Source organism: Pristis pectinata, chromosome 2 (assembly GCF_009764475.1).
Source record: "Pristis pectinata isolate sPriPec2 chromosome 2, sPriPec2.1.pri, whole genome shotgun sequence".
NCBI classification, from domain to species: domain Eukaryota; kingdom Metazoa; phylum Chordata; class Chondrichthyes; order Rhinopristiformes; family Pristidae; genus Pristis; species Pristis pectinata.
Genome location: NC_067406.1, coordinates 13638303 through 13651438, shown reverse-complemented (window position 1 = coordinate 13651438; position 13136 = coordinate 13638303). Strand labels below are relative to the sequence as shown.

Sequence of the window (13136 nt, the reverse complement as noted above, 5' to 3'; positions counted from 1 at the left end):
TAAATGTTAACTCCGTTTCTCTTTCCAGATACTGCCTGACTCAGTGTTTCCAGCATTTTATATTTTTTTAATTTTTAATTTATTTGATTGGGTATCTAAATCCATTTGTTCACCTGCTCCTTAGCACACTCCCTGTCTTGATTATAATACTTGTGCATGAAGTGAACTGTTTCACTGTTTTGTTAAGCTTCATCCATCAGTGGTCTACCCCTTGTAATCTATTGCAGACCTTTTGACAATTCCTACCTTCAGAATTGGCATCCGCTGGTTTTGTTTCATCTGCAAATCTTGTTTCAAAGTGCAGGTCACTTTTAACTGTGCAACTTTTATATTTTCACGTGCATGCATGCATACATTTGTTTTCCTTCTATATACATTTTAACCTCAAGTATTTCCATTGTGAATTCATGTGCTTGCATTTATAGTGGGAAAAAGGCAACTTTTGCATAAGGTTGTGGCAAGATTTTACTTGAGTTTCATTCTTTCTCTGTTTTGATTTTTCTCAGCACTGAATGGCCTGTGAGTTCTCCAGAAGTGCCCTCCATTAACCAGATGAAGCCTCCATTTGTGGAAAGCTGCGCAGGGAGTTCGGCACCTTCGGTGAAATTCAGTTCCTACTCTATGATAGCTGCAAGTCAGCCTTCTTCATCGGACTTGTGCATGTGCCTGGACTTTTCCACAGACGTCACCCAGCCTTCAGAGCCCCAGCAATGTGACCAGAATAGTCTTCTGTCAGAGTGTGAAACTGAGGGGAATTCCAACATAGCGCATTCCTTTGAATTATTCCCTGCAGCTGCTGATAAAGTCAAGGGCGAGGATAAGACTGCATCCTTTGATGTAGTGTTTGAAGATTCAGGCTGCTACAGGGTCTCCGAGCCAGGCTTTGAGCCATCATGCCAGAGTACAAGCAGCATTGGGAAGCAAACCACCAGCTCTCGCGTGGAGATGAACAGTAGATCTGAGAGTCTGCACCCTGACTGTATTCTATCACGCTCTCCACCAAGACCCACCTCTCTAAATCTGGGTCTGTCTAAAGGAACGGAAGAGAAAGTGAAACAACAGAACTCCCCCAAAGTTTACTTGTACATTCAGATGCAGCTCTGCCGGAAAGAGACGCTGAAGGACTGGATGAATGGTCGCTGTCGCATGGAGGACCGGGACCGAACTGAATGTCTGAGGATATTTTTACAGATGGCTGATGCTGTCTGCTTTTTGCACAACAAAGGACTAATGCACAGGGATCTTAAGGTATAATGAAATGTGTGTGGGACACTGAGTTATCACCTTGAAGGGACTGTTTCTGTATGTGCACTTGTCTGTGAAGTAGTACAGTTTCAAATGTAGGAATTGGTGGAAAGTATGATAAATTAGGAGAGGCACATTAATATTGTGGGTGATCCCAGTGTCTCGAAGGTGTACTCAGACAGGGTTGATAAAATTCGAATTGGTTTATTATTGTCACATGTACGGAAGTACAGTGAAAAACATGTCTTGCATACCGTTCATACAGATCAATTAATTACACAGTGGTTTGAGGTAGTACAAAATGAAACAATACAGAATGCAGAGTGAAGTGTCACAGCTGCAGAGAAAGTGCAGTTCAAGTAGACAATAAGGTGTAAGATAATAAGGTAGGTTGTGAGGTCAAGAGTCTATCTTATCATACTAGCGTACTGTTCAATAATCTTATAACAGCAGGATAAAAGCTGTCCTTGAGCCTGGTGGTACGTGCTTTCAGGCTTTTGTATCTTCTGCCTGATGGGAGAGGGGAGAAGAGAGAATGACCCGGGTGGGTGGGGTCTTTGATTATGCTGACTGCTTTACCGAGGCAGCAAGAAGTGTAGAAGAGAGGTTGGTTTCTGTGATATGCTGAGCTATGTCCACAACTCTCTGCAGTTCCTTGTGGTCACGGGCCAAGCAGTTGCCATACCAAGCCATGATGCATCCGATAGGATGCTTTCTATGGTGCATTGATTAAAAATTGGCAATGGACAGTCGACAGTTCAGGTCGAGACCTTCATCTGGACAAAGTTAAGAACTCCGCAGTGTGGGATACAGTATCTCAGCTGTGTATCGCTTATGTGAAGTGCTGGTGGTTACAGTTCTTTCAACAGTGGTGGTCCTGATGAGATCAAGGTGATCAAAACTAGATGAGAAGGGCACTTGACCCATTTAGTTCATGCATCTAGCAGGAACCCAACACAGACTATTTTCAGGTACTTTACCCCTGGGACTTTCCATGCTTTTAATTAATTGTTCTTTATCTCTGTCCTACCATCTCTTGAGTATGTCCAACTTGTTGAGCTGGTTTATTTTGTTGGTTTGAGAAACGTACCACGATTGCACATGCACTGGTGCTTGAAGATGCCCTCCCCCCACCCCCATCCACTCCAGGGTAACTGCAGCTGGCCAGTGCATGCTGGCCGTACAATCTGCATAATATCCAAAAAATCTGAACCTGTAAGTTGTGTCAATCCACTCCATCCCGGCACCTAGGCGCAAAATCCTTCCAAACAAGTGATCGGGTGGCATAGTTCATATCTAGCATGGCACCTAGGAAATATAAATGTAAGTAATTAAATGTGTCTGCAATTTTAACAGTTAATACCAGTAATGGTGACCATGAGACCATGTTGTAAAGAATGCATCTGGTCCACTAATGTTGTTCATGGGAGGAAATCTGCTACCCTTGCACTGTCTGGGTTTCTTGGTGACTCCATATCTATAAGAGTGTGGTTGACTTTTAACTGTTGTCTGAATTGGCTTCGCAGGCTATTTTGTACAGTAGGAATATAAATGCTCATCTAGACAGTAATGCCCACATCTCAGGGCCAAGTTTCTCTGTAGAGTTTTGCCAGACTTCCTAATTGGATTTATTAGCTACCATATTACATCCTGGTTCTTCCATTTTTGCTTCAAACTCGGCCTCCCCATCTTGTATTTATCCTCCACTCATCAGACGATGTTTTAAATTGAAGAATGTGTTGAATTTCGCGTGGTTGTTTGGCAAAGACTTTCTGATTCTTGGGGTTTTCCAGCAACAGCAGCAACAACACTTGAGTGAATAAGGTGAGCTTGGGTGCTCCAGACAAGTGGTAATAATGAGCTGGGTGTTGGAGGTTTGTTCAGTGCATGCATATTCCTTATCTCTGTGTAACCAAGTCTAATCCAAACAAGTTCTTTGAAATGGTTGTGGAGCTATAAACCTAAATCTGGATTTAATTTCATTCCTCACCCAATTTGGTCCACATTTGCCTTGTATTTTATTCCTTCTTTGGCTAAACTATTTCAGAGGGAGTACTGTAAGCACTGGTTTATCAGTAAATTAGAGTTCTCTGGTGCCACAGCTGAAGGACTTTGGATCCATTAGATACACTAATTGGCAGACTTTCTACAAGAACTTGTTTTGTGGGTGTCATCAAAGGGGAGCATGTAAAGAAACCTATCTTGTTTTTACCATAACATTTCTGTTTGGAGAGTTTCAATAATATGCTTAGAATAGTTACTACAATCTCAACAGTGTAATGTCACACAACAGTGACTAAATAATTCTATTCTTTTTGCCCTTTGCAGCGCTACGTGGAAATGTTCTGTGATAATCAGGACTAGTGAGAGAACTTGAGCCTTGTAGAAGGTTTCAAGGGTCAATAAGCAAGTCACCTGTTGGTGTGTCATTGTTCTGCCTTGCCCTTGTAGTCAGGCAAGCTGATTTGGTCAGTGTAACCAAAGGGGACTCGGATGTGGAAAGTGAAGGTTCTGTTGAAAGATGTGGAGAGTTGGCTAGATGGTCTTTGCCCATCATTTACTGCCACCTGTCACTTGTCAGTCAATCCTGTATGATCACCAGGTCCAGCTGCAGCTTATCACAGGCCAGTTCATTAGCAGAACTGCTTCAATTACAGCTGAGCATTGGAATTGTTGGTCTGTAGCCACTTCAATCCTTTAAAATGGGGAATTTGTGTCACTGAAGTGCTGCCAATGCAGAGTACTGCCATGGTGTGTACATTATTCAAGTTAAAACAACTTTTGAATGAGGTTGTTTTGGTTTAGTCCAAATTGCATTTCTTTAGATAACATCCTTGAAGATCACCCTCTTTCCTGTATTCTTTTGTTTGAAATGGGCTCCTTTTTTTATTTCCTTTTTAAGCCTTCAAATATTTTCTTTACATTGGATGATGTGGTGAAAGTGGGTGACTTTGGGCTGGTGACAGCAATGGACCAAGAGGAAGAGGAGGGGTCTATACTTACACCAATGCCGGTGTATGCCAGACACACAGGGCAAGTGGGCACTAAACTCTATATGAGCCCAGAGCAGGTGAGTGAAGTCATTCACACATTTTCCAGTGAACTTGGTAAATGCTACAGCTGCCCAAGGATGGATGTATACGATATTGATGATATAATTCCTTTTGCAATTTGTAGATATCTGGAAACACTTACTCCCATAAAGTTGACATCTTTTCCTTGGGCCTGATCCTCTTTGAGTTGCTGTATCCCTTCAGTACACAAATGGAAAGAGTCCAGGTAAGCACAGCTGTATATCATCCAGCTTGTGTATTCAAATGGTGGATTGGAGTGTTGGGGACTAGTATGATATGTTTACCTACAAGGTTAAAAAAAACAAATATATATAATTTGAGTGTAGATTTCTACATTGAGTGCAGAACTAGGCAGCAGAGTCTAAAAATTGTGGCAAAGCCTTTTATGAGTGAAGTCAAGAAACGGAGGTTTCATAGAGTTGTAAAGCACAGAAACGAGCCCTTTTGGCCCTACTTGTCAATGCCATCCAAGATGCCTATCCAAGCTGGTCCCATTTGCTTGCATTTGGTTTGTATTCTAAATCTTTCCTATCCATGTAGCTGTCCAAATATCATTTAAATTTTGTAATTATACCTGCCTCTACCACTTCCTCTGGCAGCTTGTTCCATATATCCACCATCCTTTGAGGGAAAAACTTGCCCTTCAGGTCTCCATTAAATCTTTTCCTTCTTGCCTTAAACCTAAGCCCTCTAGTTTTGGACTCCCCTAAGCTGAGAAGAAGACTGATTGATTGCCCTATCTGTGTCCCAAGTCCCATCCTTGAAAGGTGATTGATGTTTGGTCAATTGGATTTGAGGGTGTCAGATCATTGTAATCTAAAGGTATTAAGAAATATGGGGGGGGAAGGGAGGGAAGATGAATGGTGATGTCGCAGATCAGCCACAATCTAATTGACAAGGTGGGCTTGCGGAGCTACTTGGCACTCTCCTCTTCCTCTGAATATGTTCTTTTTTTTCCTTTTCCAAAGGAGGTTTATTCAGTGATTACAGCATCACATTATTACAATACTTCAATATTCCATGATTCACACTATTTATAGTCAATATAGTTTCAAATTATTACGCAGTCATCTCTATCCGGAACACACTCCAGCCCCTGTGGTGCCCACGGGTCCCGGAAGCCCCCAAATCTACTTGTGGATACCGTGTGCTCCTTCTCCAGGGACACATGGGCATGCACATATCCCTGGAAGAGGGGCAGGCAATCAGCTTGGGCAGAACCCTCAACTGCCCGCCGCCTAGACCCGTGAATGGCCACCTTGGCTAGGCCCAGGAGCAAACCAACCAGGAGATCCCATGACCGATCCACCCCCATGAATGTGTCCTTTACCTAGACTCTCTTCCATTTGTTACCATATACCATATTGTAAATGGCAGTCTTCTTGAGAGGAGTTGGGGAAAGTTAACTGAAAGCTGAAAGCATTTTGTAAGGAGAATGGAGGAATAGATGTATGAAGAGACGAGGGACATCCACAGAGTGGATCGAAGGTTCTGCTTCCTAAGGTGCTGTGCAGACTGCCCATGATTTTTGGCTTCCCATCTCTATTCTCTTTCCTTTGACTTTGAAGTCACCTGTAGGTCTCCTCCTGGCTTGGCTGTCACTAGGTAATTCCATACATCTAGGATCCATTCTATCCCCTTCCTCGTCTGTAGTGCAGTTGACAGAAGCCATTTTATCCACAGAATCATCCCTGAATTTTGTCAGTTGTTTCTAATATTTCCTTATTTTATTCACTCAATGGCTGTGGGCTTTGCAGGCTGAGCCAGTGTTTAATTGCCCATCCCTAATTGCCCTTGAGGAGGTGGTGGTGAGCTGCCGCCTTGAACTGCTGCAGTCCTTGAGGTGTGGGTGTACCCACAATGGTGTTAGGGAAAGAGTTCCAGAATTTTGACCCAGCAACAGTGAAGGAACAGTGATATATTTCCAAGTCAGAATGATGTGTGGTTTGGAGGGCAACTTCCAGTGGTGGTGTTTGAGTGCTTTTGCTGCCCTTGTCCTAACTGGTAGAGTTCGTGAGTTTGGAAGGTTAAGGAGTCTTGATGAGTTTTGCTGCAGTGCATTCTATAGATGGTACAGATTGCTGCTACTGTGTGTTGGTGGTGGAGTGAGTGAGTGGTTGTGGATGGGGTGCCGATCAAGTAGGCTGGTTTATCCTGTATGGGATTGAGCTTCCTGCATGTCATTGAAGCTGCACTCATCCAAGCAAGGATCTTGTTTCTCTTTACAGACATTAACGGAAGTTCGGGATTTGAAGTTCCCCTCTTTATTCCTAGAGGAATATCTTCAGGAGGTAAGTCATTGAGGATGTAGTACTGTATGAGGTTTAGTGTTGATTTGTACCAGATACTTGATCAGTGCAAATGGTAGGGTGGCATAGGAAGGAAACTTGGAGGAAATGGCTGTGGTCTGTTCTTTCAGCTCCTAGAACTTGGCTTATTTCCAGTGTAAAGTGATGAGATTAAAATCCCATTTCTAGTGCAGCAAGTTGCCGTATGTCCATTTCTTCAGCAGTAGCAAACAACTTGCATTTGTATTGAATCTTTCAATGTAGGAAAATGTCCCAAGTTCTGTCATTCATTTTTGGACTAAATTTTGACACTGAATCACACACATTGACTCTGCTTCATCAAAGACCTAGGTTTCAAAGAAGTGAGGAATGTAGCAGTGCTAATGTTTAGGGAGAGCGCTGCAGAAGTTTGGGATCCAGGCAGGGGAAGACATGGCGATGCAGTGGTGTGGGGAACAAGTTCACTGGTGTACCCAAGGTGACAACAAAAGGAGGATCTAGATCTAACCCACCTACTGGCCCACTCCAAATGGTTCCAATTTGAAATGGATTTTAAAATCTCATTTAAAATCTAATCTAATTTTGAGGTTTCAAAGCTTGATCTCTTCCTGCAGGGTGCATTCTCAATCTGTTGAGAATTATACAGGGAAGTACGAAAGAACTAGATGGGAATGCACAACCCTGTATGTAAAACTGGGGTATATGTGGCAAAGTATGATGTACCCAACACCCCCCTGCCCCCCAGTCCCACCAACCTCTTTTGGGGACTTCAACTTTGGGAAAGCACCTCATTTGAATTTAAAATACATTTACCTTTTCCCTGTCAGCTTTACTACAATAACAAAAAAAACACAACTTTTAAAACTGTATTTATTCCATTAATAATATAAAGTTATGTTTGATAGATTTATTTTGTCCCAAATAAAATACGAAGAAACATAAATCCAAACCTTAAGATGAAAAAGCACCATTTTGAAAAATAAATGTTAGTTTTACCAAACGTAATTCATGGGTGTACTGGATAGGTGTACTCTGGTGGATAAGTCACAAATCCTCCCCCCCCCCCCCCCACACCCAACCATCTCCTCCAATCTGCAAAAAGTAGACCTCCTACAGATTTTTACAGTATATTGAATTGAAAAGCCAGACAGTTGAATGATGCATGAGACCAAATTAATATTTTATTTCCTAAATTTTTTAAAGAATGTTGGTTAGCTGGCGACATGTGGTATCTCCATCTGTTACAAACCCAGTCCTGGTGCTCAGACATCATGCTGTTGACTTGTAAGCAGTGACAATGCCTGTTTAGCAGTTCAGTGGCTCTAGGTGGGAGAGGAGCATTTTTGTAGGGACAGGATTAGCCCAGGGATGACTCAAAAATTAATTCCTCGGTCAGTGGGATCATCATACTTAAGCAGGCTGACAAGAGATGAGCATTATGAGAGGTGTTTAGCTGCAAATATGACATTCTCACGGGTTCAACACAGGCATTTGATGCTAGGAACAGCTTACTCATGCCCAGTTATGTGTTTGTTTTCTAGTCTGACATTGATTTTTGTTAATCAAAGCTGTTTAGAGGTATGGGTTGATGAAGTTGGGTTTTATAAAAGCCATGATCTCACTGAATGGCAGAACTAGCAGGGTCTGAGATAAATAGCTTTCCCTTGTTCTCTTTTTCATACTTTGCACAATTTCTCTAACCATGTTGCTCTGCAGTTATGTTTGTGCATTTAATCAGTGCACAGCTAACATCAGCCTGTGTTACGGCCAAGGTACATGTCTAAAAATAGCTGGTTCCATTTGCTGTCAGATGAAAGGCAGTAATTTACAATGGATGAATATTCATAGTTCTAAATAGTGCTTGAATTCAAAACATTGTCATAGAATTATACAGCACAGGAGGAAGACGTTCGCCCCATCAATGAGACTTTCCAAGGTGATCAGTTAGTGACATTTCCCAAGTTCTGAAAATATCTGCTTTCAAGCTGATATCTAATTCCATTTTAAAGGTTACAATTTGGTCTGCATGTACCACCCTCGGGCAGAGGATTCAAAGCAGCATCCTCATTGCGTCTCAGCTCCCTGTCCATCATTTCCACAGCTTCATGTGCATGTCCCTCCATCCGCAGTAGTGAAGCATTATCACCAAGGTCAAAAATGATAGCTCACTGTGGTAATCTACCACCCCAATCACTCACTCACTGTTCTTAATCAGCCTGTACCCTTTACCCGAGTTGATTATGTCAGCTGCTTTGCCGTCAGCTGGGAGGGACTGCCCTTGCCTGGTATAGTTTGTGCTAGAGAATTACCTGCTTCCCTTGCTTTCACACCATTTAATGTCTAGATAGCCCCAAGGATCTGTCCTCGGTTCCCCTCCTGTTTCACTTCTACATGCTGCCTCTCGACCACATCATTTGAGAATGCAGTAAAAGGCATAAACCTCACCACCTCTCTTCCTCTGGTGCGCTCTGACTCATCTTACTGCTTGTCTGCCATCCAGTACTGAACAAAGATGTTTTCCATCACAAACCATATCTTCTCCATTACATCTCTCCCCCTGGAGAATAACACAGGTTACACTATTAGTTATCCTCAAAAGTGAACTTCACTCACTAGATACATAAGGAGTCCCTTGTCTCCAGTGCAATCTTATGTAAATCACCTTTGCAACATCCTGAAGCCTAGTGCTCAGTATCAGTCATGCTACTTTGAGCCCTGACTAACAATTCTATAAAGCAAATATAAAACATGACAGAAGTCAGGAGAATTTAACAATCCTCTGTGGAAATTAACTTTGAATTTTTATAAACCTCTGGCACAGCATGAAATGGTGCAGAAAATGCTTTCTCCTGAACCCGGGGAGCGTCCAGAGGCTGTGGACATCATCAACAACTCTCTCTTCGAAGGCTTCGACATTCCAGAAAAGCAGCTGCTGAGACAGAGATCACGGACACTGAGTTCCAGTGGAGGCAAGGCTTTGAGGGGATCAGTATCCTAGCAGCGGGACGTCAGCCTGGCTGACTTGCAGGTTCTTGATCCCTGGTACCTTCCATTTCATTCAGCCGTAAGCAGCCCGTACCTGCTAATGTGTATGAAAACACGTTTTGTGACTCAAGTTGCCAAAGCTTTAAGGGTCAACTGGTGGGCTGCAATGCATTCACACTGAAACTTGGTGTTTCTTAAAAAGAGAGGATCTGAAGTGTATGGGTAAGACTATATGAATCAGAGACTTGGTTTGTCTTGAATGCACTGCGTCTGCACAGGCTCTGCTTAATTCATCACTGATTCCACTGGCTCCCTTTCATACGTGCAGGTGTGTATCAGAGCAGGTGTGTGCACTTTGAAGGAAAATGAAAACTGAAACTTCCTCTCACTTGAAGAGCTCTCCATTGCTGAGCCAGCAGACCCTGCAATTGCATTTCCCACTCCTTCATCTCGTTCTTGTCTCGGAGCGCAATCATCCAAAACCCGGACTCCAGGAAGCTGAAGCAAGCCTGCCATCTGAGCTAAAACGGAATGTGCAAGAAATACTTAGCAGGTCAGGCAGCATCCGTGGAGAGAGAGAGAGAGAGAGAAACAAAACTGCCATTCAAGATTTGAAGTGCAGCTTGCCCCATCTGTCTGCTTGCTGTTTGTTCCCTGGCTTTAACAAAGCTTAGAGTTAGAATGCCTGCATTGATGTAAAGGTGCAACTAATGGTATAGATGAGGCAGAATGTTAACTGGATTTCATTTAAACTAGACAATCTGAAGCATTTTGAAATAATGTTTGTCTTGCTGTGCAAGTTTCACAGTGAAAAGAAAACTTTTGCATTCTTAATGATGTAGAATATATATCTTTACATGTAATATTTGTTACTTCATTAATTGGCCATTTTTCAGGTTTTGTTGAACAAATCCATATGATTTTTGACCAATGACAAATGGGTAAAATTGTCAAATTGTTCTATAATGGTTTGAATTAAAAAGTATTGGTTTGTGAATCATCTTGAAGAGTGGTGGCCAAGACCTGTGCTTAGAATGTGTATGGAAAGAGTTAATGTGTTAAGCTGCAGACTTCGGGATCTGACTTGCAGACAAAAGAAGTATTCAAAAGGACCCATGCAGAGAGCTGTAATATCTCTGTTGTACTGTATATGCTGCTCACTGTGTTTGCTTTGTGATCTGACCTGCAGATTTTCAGTGTTTTCTGCTCTTGATTGCCAGTATTGCATTTTAATTTTGTGCTGCCAGTGTACTTTTCCGTAATTTCTTGCCCTGATCAGAACCATTTGTGCGGCTGCCTTGCATAAATATTGATGTTGATTTGAGGGCTGAGATTAACTTGCTTTGCATTTGTATTTTGCTACAGCTCCTGACCTCTGGTTGCCTGATTTGCTTTGGCAAAGCTCTAGCCTTTGCATTGACCTTGCTTTTAAGATCATACCAGTCGTGAATTTTCCTAGATTTAAGCTTGCATTAGAGAGCAGGAGTGGTCAAGGATCTGTTCTAGAGGATTGTTACCACCAACAGCTGGAGAATTTCTTGTCATTCTTAACTTATCGGACCATTCATACCATGTGGGGATAAACAGTGGCATTAAGTGAGGAAACTACTGCACAGAGCTCTCTCTATGCAAATCTGGATGCCTTGTGTTGTATACATTGCTAGCTACTGATGTGCAGTCTTGCATCATCTGTAGTCTTATTCTTGGGTACATCACATTTGACATTACACCCAGTTCATCATTTTAATGGCGCAAAGCAACTTCATATCTAGGTCACTGAAACCTTTAAATGCACTTTTACTTGTGAAATTTGTGTTGTGATGTTAATTTTGTCCTCGTGAGTGTAGAGGACCACCTCCCCTTCTGAGTTGGCATCAAACACCTCCTAGTGGGAGTGGAGAACTGAGATGTTCTGAGGAGGCTTTCTGAAATTTATTAGTCGTCTTGTGACAGACTGACGAGTGAACAGGAGCTTTATAAATGATCCTTCTCTCTCCCTTACTTCCCCTAAATCACCTTTTTAAAGATGGCTGGTGACCTGTTGTAAACTAGGAATAAAATGAATGCATTTATTAGAGATTTTATCTTTTTTTTAAAAAAAAGGAAATCAGTGCCAGTATCTTCTATCAGTACTGATTGCATGGTCCTCAGTTTTAGAATTGGTTACCCTGAGGATGGCGTTAATTATTGGATAACTGTGCTAAATCCTTTGTATGGGAGTCTTGCCCCATTCTGTCAGTGCGTACACATTAAGCTTCTGCTACTTAGAAGTATTTTTGTCTTGGATCAAAAAGAATTAGTTAAGCAATGTAATTATGTACAGAATTCATCCATAATTGTGCAGTAATTTTATATTAAAATTGTATTCTGAAGGAAAACTTCTAGATGCGACTGCAGAGGGTTTTAGATTTTTTTTGGCTTGTACAGTGTAAAAACTGTAATTGTTTATCAATCCATTTGGGTTGGTGGCAGTGGGAATGAATTCCTTGCAATAATTGGTGCATTGCAACATTGTGACTTCCTACAAGTCGAAGATTCAATAAACTCTTGAATTATGCCTATTATTTTTCTTTTGCAGTTATTGAATCTGGGGGCGAAAGACAAATTGATGGATGAATTTAATAATATATACAGTATACCATATGCCTAAATTTAGAACCCATTTACAGAGCACCACAGATCCTCAGTTCTGTGTTCATTAATTGCTCCAATCTGGAGCGTCAGTGTGGCTTTATTGCACCCCTGATTCAGAAAGTCAGGGTTTAAAACTGTGCCCCTCAGCATGCCAGGTTCAATCTTAACCGCTGGTGCCACCTCTATGGAGTTGGCATGTTCTCCGTGACTCTGTGGATTTCCCCCCAGGATGCTCCGGTTTCCCTCCACATCCCAAAGGCATGGGTTGCTAGGTTAATTAACCACTGTAAATTGCCCCTAGCGCATAGGTGAGTGGAGGAATTTGGGGGAGAATTGATGGGAATGTGGGGAGAGTAAATTGGGATTGGTGCAAATGGGTGTTCAAAGGTTGGTGCGGACTTTGTGGGTTGAAAGGCCTGTTTCCCGTGCTGTGTGAAGACATATGAGACTGCAGATGCTGGAATCTGGAGTAAAATATAAACTGCTGGAAGAACTCAGCAGGTCAAGCAGCATCTGTGGAGGCTGACCTCATGCAGTGTCTTGACCTGGTGTGTTGACCTTCCCTTTGCCTCCACAGGTGCTGCTTGACCTGCTCAGTTCTTGCAGCAGCTTATTTATTTTGCTCAATGCTGTGTGACTCCGACATGATTCCAAGCATTTTCCCCTCCCACTGATGTCAGTCGAACAGTAGTGGGGGGGAAAAGAAATCAAAAACTAGCAGATGCGAGAAATCCGACATGAAAGAAAATGCTGGAAACATTCAGCAAGCGAGGGAGCATCTGTGGAAAGAGAAATAGAATTAGCATTCCACGTCAGAGACCCTTTGTCAGAACTGGGGTTGGAACAGTGGGTAGTTCCCTGTTGTCTCCCTTCTTAAACGGTGGGATCACATTTGGTACCCTCCAGTCTG

The 13136-nt window shown here is 42.3% G+C and overlaps 1 protein-coding gene across 1 annotated transcript in view; it reads left to right on the top strand.

The window, feature by feature from the left end:
• eif2ak3 (eukaryotic translation initiation factor 2-alpha kinase 3) overlaps nt 1-12593 on the top strand; it is a 51215-nt gene extending 38622 nt beyond the window's left edge. The window contains exons 13-17 of the mRNA XM_052042396.1: nt 507-1248; nt 4148-4315; nt 4423-4524; nt 6548-6610; nt 9429-12593. Of these exons, the coding sequence (XP_051898356.1) occupies nt 507-1248; nt 4148-4315; nt 4423-4524; nt 6548-6610; nt 9429-9605 (1252 nt within the window). The 3' untranslated portion in view covers nt 9606-12593. The remainder of the gene's footprint in view (nt 1-506; nt 1249-4147; nt 4316-4422; nt 4525-6547; nt 6611-9428) is intronic.
• Nucleotides 12594-13136: the final 543 nt, after the last annotated feature.